This window comes from Urocampus carinirostris, chromosome 3 (genome assembly GCF_059441175.1).
Source record: "Urocampus carinirostris isolate Australia breed hairy pipefish chromosome 3, RoL_Ucar_1.0, whole genome shotgun sequence".
Classification (NCBI taxonomy): Eukaryota; Metazoa; Chordata; class Actinopteri; order Syngnathiformes; family Syngnathidae; genus Urocampus; species Urocampus carinirostris.
The window spans coordinates 5,501,704-5,514,727 of NC_142351.1; the positions used below are offsets into that span (position 1 = coordinate 5,501,704).

The following is a 13,024-nucleotide window of genomic DNA, read 5'->3' on the forward strand; positions in this document are numbered from 1 at the left end:
CTGGCTGTATAAAATAAATACAATACAGTGGAACCTCGGTTTTCGAACGCCTCTCAGTTCGAACAAATCGGAGTCTGACCAAAAATTTCGAGAAATTCTTGCTTCGCTGTTCGGTCAAAAAATCGGAGTTCGAACCCTGGTAATGCCTGAGTGCGTACGCTAGGTTGCGATGCTGTAGATCGCTCTTTTCGGGACCAACTGTTATCGCGTGCGCACGTGCTTCGTTTTGCTTTGGCTTTTAATATAGGTGTACGAAGTGTTTTAGCCCCTTATTATGCCTCCAAAGAAAGTCAGTGCAAGCGGCAAAGTTGCTACAGGTGAAAAAAGAAAAGTAGTGCGTACAACTATTGCATTTAAGAAAGAAATAATAGCAAAATATGAAGGAGGTGTGCGAGTGTCTGATCTTGCTAGGGAATACAGCATGGCTAAATCTATGATCAGGTAAGAAACCCTATTCATAATTTTTTTCTTTACTTTTTTTTTTTTTTTTTTTTTTTTTACACGTTCATGTTAGCGTAATCTTTCGTACGGAAGATTGCGATAACGCGAACGTACGATTAGCCTGGGTTAGCCTCATGTTTACGTTAAACATTCAAGGTAAACATGCAGCGTGTTGGAACGGAGCCCAACATTCAAGGTGTTGGAACGCAGCCCCCTTTCCAATGAACCGCTCACCCGGGTGCTAAATGACTTGTAAACGACCTGATTTTTTTATTTTTACACGTTCATGTTAGCGTAATCTTTCGTACGGAAGATTACGATAACGCGAACGTACGATTAGCCTGGGTTAGCTTCATGTTTACGTTAAACATTCAAGGTAAACATTCAGGGTGTTGGAACGGATTAAAACGATTTACATTATTTTTAATGGGAAAAATGATTTCGGTGATCAAACAGGGTTCTGGAACGGATTATGGTCGAGAACCGAGGTTCCACTGTACAATACAGTACTTTTTCCATCCCTGCGGGGCCGGGCTTTAAAGTCCCCACCGTCGTGCCCTAAGTGTCCAAGATGTCTAGAAAGTGACAGGCTCCTAATAATCCACCTTTAATTTTAGGGCTTCACCAAACAATATCCCATGAATCCGGTGGTGGACAGCGAGCTGCTGCAAATGAGCATGCGCCTCTTTCGGAGAACCGTGAGCGGTCAAGCTTGCGTCCCAGAAAAATCCGAAGGCGGGTCGGATCCAGCTCCTGAAGAAACCCCCGAAGGCGGCATCGACAAGATGGCAGTGGGACAGCCTGAGCTTTGTGTAGCATGAGATGCACACGGCTTCTCATCAGAAAGACATCAGAGAGATCGGGAAACGTCATTTTTGTGTCAAACGCATGTTCCGTGGATAGCAGCGTCATTAAAATGTTTGAAGATATGTTAACACGAAAAAATCTGAGTATTTTTGTCCATTTTTTATTAAAAGTAGTATCCGGATCTTCAACATATTGTACTTGCTGACGCCATCTTCTGACTGAAATCATCATTGCAGCTCCGTTTGTACGTGAAATTCTTAGATTCCCTCGAATAAACTCTTACTTTGTCATCCTATTGGGGGTTTGGGTTGGAATTTAGAATGTATTGGAAATGGTCCTTTTCCTACTTTCACCATTTTCATCGTAGAATAAAAGAAAACCACAAGCAGGCGTGTGAAATCACTCTGTTCCCTCCAACCCCTCTGCCTCCTTCCCTTTAGCGTAATGCACTTTGTGGCCAAAACGCCGGGAATAAAAGATTAAAGCAGATAGGCATGGTGTTAAAAGAATTGTATAAAGACTCTTTGAACTCAATTGGGTATTAACACATTCTTTTATAGAGAAATTCTTTATTTTAATCTTTCTGAGTACACCTCTACACACCCCACCTTTAAAAGTGATGTTCGTAACTTCTTGCTGACGTCATCTTCTGGCTAAAATCCTCATTGCTGCTTATTTTGTTGCACGTGCGAGTATGCGCAATTCTTAGACACACTTGAATGAACTTTTTTTTTTTTTTTTTATCCTGGAATAAAAGTAAACCGCCAGCACACAGGTGATATGAATACACCCCCTTCCCCCCTCTTGCGCAATAGGCTTAGTGGCCGGAACACCGATGATAAAAGCAGATAGGTGTAGCGGAAAAAAGTATATGAAGGCTCTTTGAACTCAGTTGAGCATTGTTAACACATACTTATTAGAGAAAATATTGAATTTGAAACTTTTTAAGGACACCTCAAACTACACCCCCACCTTTAAAAGTGCCTTCATATCTTCATTATAGTCTACTTGCTGACGCCATCTTCTGGCTAAAATCATAATTGCAACTGTGCAATAATAAACTTTTCCTTTTTCATCTTAGTTGGGGTTTGGGTTGGCATTTGGACTGTATTTGAAACAATACCAGCTCGGTGGCCTTGCAGGTAGGGCGCCCTCCCTAAGTCTTGGAGGTTGCTGGTTCGAGCCTCAGCCGGGTCATACCTAAGACTTGCAACATTGGTACTCATTGCCTCCCTGCTTGCCGCTCGGCATTAGGGGTTGGAATGGGGGGGTTTGGTCACCTAATGACTCCCAACACATCAGTTAGATTCAAATGGACCCATGAGAATCTCATTGTAAGAATCTGGTACCATTAAAAAAACTGACCTGACAGTCCTTTTCTTACTTCCACCATTTTCATCCCGGAATGAAATAAAACCCCGAGCACCCTCGTGAAATTAGTCTCCTCCCCTCATCTCACCCCCTCTTTCCCAGCAGAATGCGCTTGGAGGCACACAGAGGGTAAGGGTAATATAAAAGCAGATAGGCGCAGTGGAAAAAAAGTATACAAAGGCTCTTTGAACTCACTTCAGCATTGTTAACACAATGCTTATTAGAGAAAATATTTAATTTCAAGTCGATGAAGACCTCCCAAAGCGCTTTACAATGTGCTTCACACCCATTCATACACAACTTTTTAAGGACACCTCAAACTACCCTACCTTTATATGCGATTATTTTTGGTGAGGACGTCGGGCGTCGCCCCAAACTATACGCAGAGACAGAAATATGGCGGAAAGGGAACGTACTTTATTGCATTCGTTCAGCAGACACTGAGCTTTATACTGTGCTCGAAAAGACCTCGTGATGTTTTTCTCTGAATCGTGATGTTTTTCCGGCCCCGACTCGCAACTTGTAACTTCTTGTATCAACATTATCTCATGACTCATAACATCCTGCCAGATGTCTGCACACCAGGCTGCTGACTTACAGTTAATCCACAACATTATTTGCAAATCCTAATTTTGTACCTTAATTGTATAAAATTAAGCTTTGTGTCCAGTGTTCATTTTCAAGCTACTTTTTCTTCTGGAAAATGCAAAATGCAGAGTTTAGGATATAATACCCGTAAACCAGTTATCACTGATTTTGAGCAGGCGACCACTGTGTAATTCTGGGCAAAGGTTGCCTCATCATCATCCCTTCATCCACTTCCTGTCTATAGTGCTTTCAACCAGTTACTGAAGACCTCCCAAAGCACTTTACAATGTACTTCACACTTTACCCATTCACACACACTGATAGCGGTGTCGGCCGTGTAAGTGTCCTGCCTGTCTCAAACCTGCGACCTCTCGGTTCCAAGACGAGCGCTCTACCTCCATCGCTACTGCTGCCATTTTGGATATTGATTCCTAAACATGATCATTTAGGATCGAGTTCCTGTCTTCAGATGTGTGAGTTTCTAAATATTGTGTACAGTGTTATATGTTGTCAATGTACAATAAACACTTGCGAGACATTGTCTCTCACAGCAAAACTGGAAAAGAAAATCCAAGCCCTGGAGATGCGATGCTACAGGGAAACTTCTAGGGATCAGGTACTTAGCCCATGTGACAAACGAAACGGTGCGCAATACCATCAGAGGGCATATTGGACCCTACCAAGAACTGTGGTCTACTGTGTGCAGATGGAAACTTCAGTGGTATGGTCACGTCACAAGATCATCAGACTAGCCAAGATCATTCTTCAGGGCACACTCCAAGGAGGCAGATGAAGAACTCGGCCCACAACATCAAGGAATAGCCTGGTGCCAACTTTGCCACGACCCAAAAACAGGCCAGGAACCGTCAACAGTGGAGAAAGCTGGCCAGAGTTGCGTACTCATTGGGATTCGTTAACCGTGATGTAACCCAACCATTGAGCCATGGACTGGTACTGGGCTGTGGATCTTATGGTAGTTTAAAAATGATTTTTCTTTGTTGGATCGTCGGGGCACCAATGAGGAGGCATCTCGGACAGGTTTCTCCGCTGCTAACTGTTACTGGCCTGTTATTGGATCGTGGCGAATTTGGAACCAGTCCATTCCTTGATGTTGTGGGCCCAGTTCTTCTTCTGTCCCTTTGGACGGTGTCCTAGAGAATGATCTTGGTCAGTCTTGATGATCTTATGACTTGTCCAGAGTTCTTGATAGGGTCCAATGAGCCCTCTGATGGGTTTGCGCACCGTTTCGTTTGTATGTGGGCTAAGTAGCTGATGCCTAGAAGTTTCCTGCAGCACCAAATCTCCATGATTTGGATTTTCCTTTCCATTTTTTCTGTGAGAGTCCACATCTCACAAGCGTAAAGGAAGATGGAACCAACCAACGCTTGCATGAGTCTGATCTTTGATTTCGTTGTTATGTTCTTGTCACTCAAGATGGGTATAAGTCTGCCATGTGCGGCTGTGGTTTTCAGCTATCCTGGCCATGATTTCTTGTTCTGACCCCTCAAGATATTTGATTTTTTTTATAATGTAGTATTACTGTAGTGCTCTTTTGTAGATATGTATTATTGAAGTATTTCCATACTAGTATTTCTTTAGTATTTCTGCTGTAATATATCTGAAAAAGTATTTTTGTATCATGCTACTACTGTCGTACTGTTCTTGTAGTAAGAAAAACAATACTATATTATTATCAGAATGAAGGCAAAACAATATATTGGGTCCCTGTTTCCAAGCACAAAATTTAATATTTATGTTTGTAGTCATTTTGTGCTATTGTAGTATTTCTGTATTAGTATTTTTGTTGCAAACACACAGAGGGACAACGGGGCCAACCTTGGCAACAAAAATCATGGTTTTATTAGTTTTACTGTATTTGCTTTTTGCTATTATATTGTCAATATATTTTATTTTGACCATTTTTGTTAGGTCGACTGAATGAAGAAGCCAGATGGGCCGCACACGGCCCGCGGGCCGGGTTTCCCATAATTATTTTTTATTGTAATTTTTATCTAATACTATAAATTGTAAAAGAAGGAAACGCTTCGACGCTTGTGAGGATAAAATATTAAGGGAATAGATGGATAAATAGTATCTAAATAAAATAAATGAAAAATCAAATAGAAAGATGACGTTTGCTTATTTATTTGGATTAAGCGGCCATTTCTTCTTCGCGTACTTGTTTCTTTACGAACATCTTTCAAGTACGGAACTGTTTCCTTTACCCACAATTCCTTGACCCGTCTTCGTCCTTTCGACTTCCGCCTCAGCAGGCAGATAATGTGAGTCTGATTTTTCGTTGAATTATACTCGATCAATCTAATGCAATCCTGCGTTTTAAACGCTACAAACTAGCTACCTGGGTTATAAATGCGTTCAGAAATGTTGCGTCGCTACACGAAGAGGGGTTTAGTTGCGCATTATTAGTTGTTAAAAGAGCATTTAAATTAACGAACTTGTGATACATATTCTACTAGTGTGCGCTGCTTTTGGTAATGGCTGCCTCCGTCAATTCATTTTTATGTTTATTATTTCGCTTCCGAAACGATTATACTGCACCTAACTGCTTCTCTACCGTCTTTGGCATTTTAAATCCATTTCCGCATGTTGTAAATGAACATTCTATACAAACGTCGTGTCAATTTTAAAAATGAGTACGGTTTATTCCTGGACGCTGGCTATTTCAGCTGAAAATGAAAATCTCCATTCTGATCCCTGTCAATGGTTTTACATCATTAGAATAATTTTCTTATAACATGGAGACAAACCAGGGAAATACAAAATGCTGTTTTGAAATGTTTTCCATTAAGGCACAAAAAAAAATCAAAAGTTGTCTGGCCCTTTGAGACTCTTTCTGATTAAGGGCTATACAAATTGACTTGACTTTGTGGAAAAGGTTTTTGCCCCCTGTACCCACCCAATAGCGAGTTGGGCTACCTTTGACGACTATAACATAAGTCAAACATTTATCATAACTAGTTGTGAATTTTTCCTCTCTCTTCCTATCTCCTGGTAGATAGCAGAATTCATAGTTATGTCAACCACAGCAAGTTGTTTTGACGCAGCAAAGCAGCCCCAGACCATCACCTTGCCACCACCATGCTTTACTGTCACCATCATGTTCTTTTTTGTCAAATGCTCCTATGAAGTAATTTTCTGCAAGTTTCTTTTATTTTGGAGTCATGAACACTGACCTTAACTGAGACTTCTCTGCTGCCTCAAGACCAGGACAACTTGCTGTGGTTAACAGAATAAATAGTTTTGGTGTTTTCCAGAAGAGAATGTCCGGCCATCAGTTAAACTAAAAGAATTTTGGACCATGCAGGCTGACACCGATGCAAAGCACAGCAGCAAGTCCCCCTCTGAGTGGCTTAAAAAACAAAACAAAGTGAAGGTTCTGGAGTGGCCAAGTCCGGATTTAAGTCCATTTGAGATGCTGTGGGGTGACCTTAAATGGGCAGTTTATGTGAGAAAACCCTCCAATATGGCAGATTGGAAACACTTTTGCAAATAAGACTTGGCCCAAAACCCTTACAGTCTTGTGAAAGACTCATTACTAACTATCGTGTCTGATTGTTGTTATTCCTGCCAAAGGTCGCCCAACTTGCTATTAGGTTCAGGAGGCAATTACTCTTATACATAGTGCTAGGTTTTGATTATTTTTTTGTGCCTTAATAGATTGAAATGTGCATATTGTGTTTCTTTGGGTTATCTGTGTGTTATTGAAAATGGTTTGATGATCTGAAACCTTTGTGAGGGGTGGATACGCCAAAAACACAGAGTTCGGGAAGGGGGCAAATACTTTTTCATGGTGGGCTAGCTGTTAGGATTTGGAGCTTTCACCGCAACAACCCGGGTTTGATTCTCGCTGCAGCCAATGTTATGTGCTTGTGGTCAGCAATACCTTGTGCAATGATTGATCAGACAAAAACGCAGTAATATGCTATTGTAATACCTTGTGTATAACAGGCACCCAACCTTTGAGGTTTTTTTTTGTGTGTCTGAATTAAAAAGTCCATCATTTATTTATAAATAAGGTATGTCATTTTCAATAGATGGCCCCAAACAAGAAAGGTGAAAAGAAAAAAGGCCGTTCAGCCATCAACGAGGTGGTGACCAGGGAGTACACCATCAACATCCACAAACGTATCCATGGCATGTGAGTAACACAAAATTAAGTCATTGGCATCTTAGCATGAAGACATAGCAATTATGGTTAGGTGAAATTATGCAGTACTGTATTTTCCATACTATAAGTCTCTGGCGTATTAGTTGCGCCAGCCCAAAAATACATAACTATGGAGGATAAGACATGTATAAGTCACATTTTTGGGGGATTTTTTTTAATTAAGTCCAACATCAAAAACATGCATGTCATATTAAATGGCAATTTAAAATAAAATGGAGAGCACGGTATACTGACTTTGCATATCTTAGACATGCTCAACTACTTCATTCAATAACATATCATTTCCAGACTTATTTAGACAAATTCTAGCGTTAAAAAAAATTACTTACTGAACAGCTTTGTTCCAAATGACTCAATCCAATAAATATTTATCATCGGTGTCACTTTTACACAGATAATAAGCCCTCTCCTACTTCCTCTCCAAAAAAGGTCCCCCACTTAACAGGGCAAGGTTAAAATTCTCAACAAAGTTCTAGAGCACCCTCTGGTCGTTTATTTAAAAAAAATAACGCATCGACTGATATACTGTACCTGTAATAAAAAAAAATCGATAACTCAACGATATAATAACGGTCAATGATTTCATAAAAGTCGCATCCCTGGCCAAACCATGGGAAAAAATTGCGACTTGATAGTCCAGAAAATTTCGTTATGGTGGTTGCTGTTAGTGCTGCTATGTATTTTTTTAGACTGAAGTGTTGTGTCTTTTCTGCAGGGGTTTTAAGAAAAGGGCTCCCCGCGCCATCAAAGAAATCCGCAAGTTTGCCGTGAAGGAGATGGGTACCCCTGATGTCCGAATCGACACTCGTCTTAACAAGGCCGTGTGGAGCAAGGGGATCAGGTAAGAATCCGTTTTTGGTGATTTTATTTTATTATTATTTTTAATTCTGGATTCAAAAAATGCGTACTGTCTACGTTAAGATTACGATTCACTTCTATTATATTTTTCGACATGTGTACGTGATAAATGTGGCTTGAAAAGAATAACGAAGCTGCCCTACTTACAAAGGAGATTTGTTCGTAAGTTGCTACAGCGCTAGTTTTTGTATGGCATGTGTGTTCAAGGTATCAAATATGTATGTTTAAGTGTATTGTTTTGAAACTGAAAAATAAACGTTTAAAAAAAGAATATGCTCTATAACGTTAGAAAGTAGGCTGAATGATAAAGCATAGTACTGAAAAACAAAGCTAAACATTAGGCGCTGACATTCGGTGGTCTGTGAAGCCCTTTGAGACTCTTTGTGATTACGGGCCAAACTATTAAACACGACTTGACTATAAAGATAAATAAGGTTAGGTTTAACTTACTTTTGGAAGAGTTGAGCGACTTCCTCCTCCGTGGTAAAGAAAAAGCGATCAAGGGATTTTCTCAACTGCATCAAACTTTTCTTTTTTCCACTTTCATTTCAACAGGAACGGTTTGCCTCTTCTTTATGCTTTACACCAAGCGTATCGAACGGATTCACGAGATATTAAACAATAAAAACGTCAAAGTTCTTTGCGTGATAGAGATACAGTGCAGTGTGTATACACACAAACCAGGGAGTAGAAGCCGGATTTCTTCTTTGGGGTGGATGCCGGGTGACCTCTCACAGCGCCACCACACGCCGATGGCGGCGGAAAAAAGTACTACAGCATACCTGCCAAGTACTACGGTTTTGCCGTAATGAGTACGGTTTTCTTTAAACCACTACGGTGATACGGTGCCATGACAGAAACTACGGGTTTCCACCGCAAGATGGAGACAAAGTACCATTTCAAACAACGGCTATATCAGCACTGCCAGTCCTGGCTGCTTATGCGCGAGGTTTATTTTTTAGCTCAATTGGAGCACCGCCATTGTTTAATTGGCAGCGGGGATAGAGGTCATGGAGTCTACCGGAGAAGTGCAGAAAGTTGTATAACATGGAGAACATTTGGATATTATTAATTTTGCTGAAGTGAATCAACCCATGAATGTTTATGGCTTTTCAGCGAATAAAAATCTTTCAGCCTCGCATGTTCAATTGACTCTGGTGTGCCTTGCTTCACTTTGAGAAGTGACTGATTCAATGGAGCAGTGACACTTAGAAATGTGCCAGTGAAATTGTTTGCATGATATATATAGATTTAGCCTTTAGTTTGTTTATTGCTTAAATATGTGCTGAAGTCAGTTAAGTGAAATTGGGAATTTCTAAGATGAGAAGTGACTGCCTCAATGGACATACACTTGTATGCAGTGCAGTGACACTTGGAAATGTGCCAGTGAAATGTTTTCTTAGTTAGATAATTAGTTTAATTATTGTTTGCCAAATTTTGTTTTATCTTCAACTGCTTCCAATAGTTAAATTGCATGTAAAATTTAACTATTAGTCAGTGTTGGGCCTGGTTGTTATTTTATTTATATAAAAACTGATCAAAATCAATTATATAATTATTCACTCACAAATATATTGGAATATCTCAAATAACAAGTTTCCAAACTAACCTGAAAACCAACCCAAGAACCAACACTGAATAATATTACTTCAATGATAAAAAATTAAATGTTTTGTTTCTTATTGTATCAAATATTGAAAAGAAAAGAAAACTGAGGGTTTTCTATGACTTTGTTATATTAAATACATTGTTGAGCTTTAAAGAACTTTCTTTTGATTATTTCCATCAGTACAGTTTAGGTAAATTGACTGTAAACATGAGGTTGTGATTGTGAAAAAAATGTAAAATTTGTTACTTCTTAGCTGCATTTTAAGCCCTGAAAATGCTAAAAATCCTTTGACTTCAGGGGGGCTTCACCCCCCTGAACCCCCCACCGGACATCGTCCTGGACCTGACCAGGGCCTGCGGCCCCTGGACCCTAGCTACTAGGCTTTTTCACTTTCAAAAGTTGGCAGGTATGCTACAGCACTATCCTCTACCCGAACAAAGGTGCACACAATACAAAATCTAACTTACAGGAATGTCTGGATATTTTTTGACATCCTGAAATAAATGTTCTTATGTACAGTTTTCTTTACCAAAACATTTTACTGTCAAATAATCATTTTTAAAGTTATTTTTACACTAAGTTGCATTATTGATTGTTTGGTTGCCACAACAAATACATAACATCGATTTTTAAAAGCGTTGGCACCTTATAACCTTATTGACATTTCGTTTGGCTTGGTTTAGGAGCCACTCAGGTGTTAAATCAATGCAAATAAGTGCATTGGATCTCGTTATGTCTTGTAGTTACCACTTTGGTCATGCAGAGGGCGCCCTATGACCGTTTTTATAAAATTCTTTCATTTGTTGAACATTGCTTCCTAAAAAACATGCCATGAAAGAGTCAAAAGTATTAAAGTATTGCACGTCAAACAAGGGTGTTGCATTTAAAACTGTGTTTTTAAGATTGTTGTTTAGTGCTTAATTAGCCTTGGGGAAGAAACTATCCTTTGATCTATTGGTCTGGGCCTTTTGAGATCTGAACCTGGTTTGGCCCAATAGAAACTGTTCGAAAAGACGGTTGCTGGGGTGCAATAAGTCTTTTAGGGTGTGTTTAGCTCTGTTGGGGTAGTGAGAGGCCTTTAGGGTGGGCAGGGGGTAGCTGGTGATCTTTTGGTCCGTGGTTATAATCCTCTGTAGGGCTTTCCTGTCTGCTGCAGAGCATCCTGCATCCCACGTCAGGATGCTCCCTATGGTGGAACTGAAAGCCACCACCAGCAGCTTCTCCTTCAAGTTGTTTCTCCTGAGCACGCATAGGAAGCGGCAAGAGTTTCTTGTACATATTGAACATGTTGTACTTTTCAGAATACAAGTCTGAGGGTTTTTTTTTCATAGTTTGTTCAGGGTTCAGGGGTGCGACTAATACTTTTGACTTGTATGTGAAATTATGACGTTTTTATGTCAATGAGTTTTATTTTTTTATTACTGGTACTGAATATCATTTTCACACTAAACCACAAGAGAGCGTTCTAGGGCCTGTGATGATCATTTGAACCTTGACTGACGTAAAAGTGGAATCAGGAACCCGGCGTGTCCTCTTCCTCCCAATTTAGTGAGAGTTATCTACAGAACTCAATGTTACGCCTTAACTGATATTACAGGGCATGTCAATCTTATAACGTTAATTTACTTTGTTCTGTTCTTATTTTGAATTTTCTTTCAATATGTCATCTATGTTTTGGTGTTGGATTTGATCAAGACATATTCCCCTCTTTTGTGTTTTGCTTCTTCATTATGGATTTTTGGCTGGTCCGACTAGTACTCTTGAGAGACTTATAGTCCAGGGTATATGGTAATCTGGAAGCGTTGTTTGCTTTTGCAGGAGCGTTCCTTACCGACTACGCGTCCGCCTGTCGAGAAAACGTAACGAGGACGAGGATTCCCCCAACAAACTGTACACGCTGGTCACATATGTGCCGGTCACGACATGCAAAGGTGAAAGGAGACTCATTTGGCGCGTTGGTTTGTAGCATTGGCCTGAATTGTCCTCTTCTCGTTCGCAGGTCTGCAGACCGTCAACGTTGATGAGAACTAAACGTGTGTGAGACCCGTAAACATCAATAAAAAGTTCACGACCTTTGTTTTCTTTTGTACACTGATGTCTTTTTTCGGGGTCTTAAAACTTGTTCAAGTCATCAACTTGATCCTTGCAAACTGAAGCCTTGAACAGGTCTTTACTTTAACTCTCGAATGTCTTCAATTATCTCCCTCTCTTATCTGTATGACGAAGCAAGTTACAGGTCGACTGTTTATTGGACAGGCGAATTATTGGCACCGATTTTGGGAGGGTACGTTTATTTAACGGGCCGATTATGAAACCCAACAGCCGAGCAGAGCCTCTCTCTTCCTCTCCTGCCTTCCGTCTCTGACGCTTCCCACTCAGCACCTTCTGATTGGATAGGCCACTGGGGGCGGAGCCATTGAAGCAGGAAGCTCCCCACTGTCCACAGACTGGAGCGAATGTAGAGGCTGCCGCAAATATGTTTTTCACATTTGCAATTGGCCTCTTTCTCCCTATTCGTGTTTGTGACTACCCTTGACTTAAATGTCAATGTGCAGCGATCCATTCGTAGTCTGTATCAGTCGTAGTTGCAGCGATTACTTTTCAGTTTGGGGACGAAATTTCAGCGGGTCACCTTTCAAAAGCGCCCATATTCTCTAAATGTTTCAAGAACAGCATTCAATTGACTTAGGGGTGCGTCTTGGATTGAGATTAGAAACCAAGTTGACTGAAGCGGTTAGGGGTCAAAAATAACGTGTTTAAATTGTAGCTATATATGTGGCACTTCAAACACACAATTCCCAACAGATTTTGCCGTTTAGGGGTGCTGGAGAAATGGCCTTGGAAAGTCTGTACACATGGCCAAATTCAAGCCCTTTTTACAAACAATGCCACTCGTGAAGAAACGGGTCCTCTTCCCTTTCGTGAGCCACCGACAAGAGAAACTAATTCCCGAAAATATTCTAATCCCGATGATGGATTACTTCCACGAGACAAAACTAATATTGGCAAAAGTTGCGCGCGGAGATATTCTGTCTTGCATCGTAAATGTCTCTGCAGCATGGCGACGGGATTCAGATGGGGAGGAACGGCATTGATCCAACATGGTGCCCGCAGACCTGTTTTTGAAAGTACCTTGTGAGTGCTGGCTCATTGTGATTTTT

General features: G+C 40.5%; 2 protein-coding genes across 5 annotated transcripts in view; both read left to right on the top strand.

The window, feature by feature from the left end:
- zc3h13 (zinc finger CCCH-type containing 13) overlaps positions 1-1,633 on the top strand; it is a 34,031-nt gene extending 32,398 nt beyond the window's left edge. For all 3 annotated transcript variants that reach the window (XM_088330462.1, XM_088330464.1, XM_088330463.1), the window contains exon 20: positions 1,059-1,633. In XM_088330462.1, the coding sequence (XP_088186588.1) occupies positions 1,059-1,262 (204 nt within the window). In that variant the 3' untranslated portion in view covers positions 1,263-1,633. The remainder of the gene's footprint in view (positions 1-1,058) is intronic.
- A 3,755-nt stretch (positions 1,634-5,388) lies between these two features.
- Positions 5,389-11,940, top strand: LOC148368457 (large ribosomal subunit protein eL31). Of its 2 annotated transcripts, none has more exons than XM_088329740.1 (5): positions 5,389-5,489; positions 7,263-7,366; positions 8,112-8,237; positions 11,682-11,794; positions 11,863-11,940. In XM_088329740.1, exons 2-5 carry the CDS (start codon positions 7,263-7,265, stop codon positions 11,892-11,894), a joined length of 375 nt encoding a protein of 124 aa, XP_088185866.1. In that variant the 5' UTR covers positions 5,389-5,489; the 3' UTR covers positions 11,895-11,940. The 2 variants fall into 2 exon arrangements, with proteins under 2 accessions (XP_088185866.1, XP_088185865.1); XM_088329739.1 differs by lacking the exon at positions 5,389-5,489 and adding an exon at positions 5,532-5,699.
- The last annotated feature ends 1,084 nt before the right edge of the window (positions 11,941-13,024 follow it).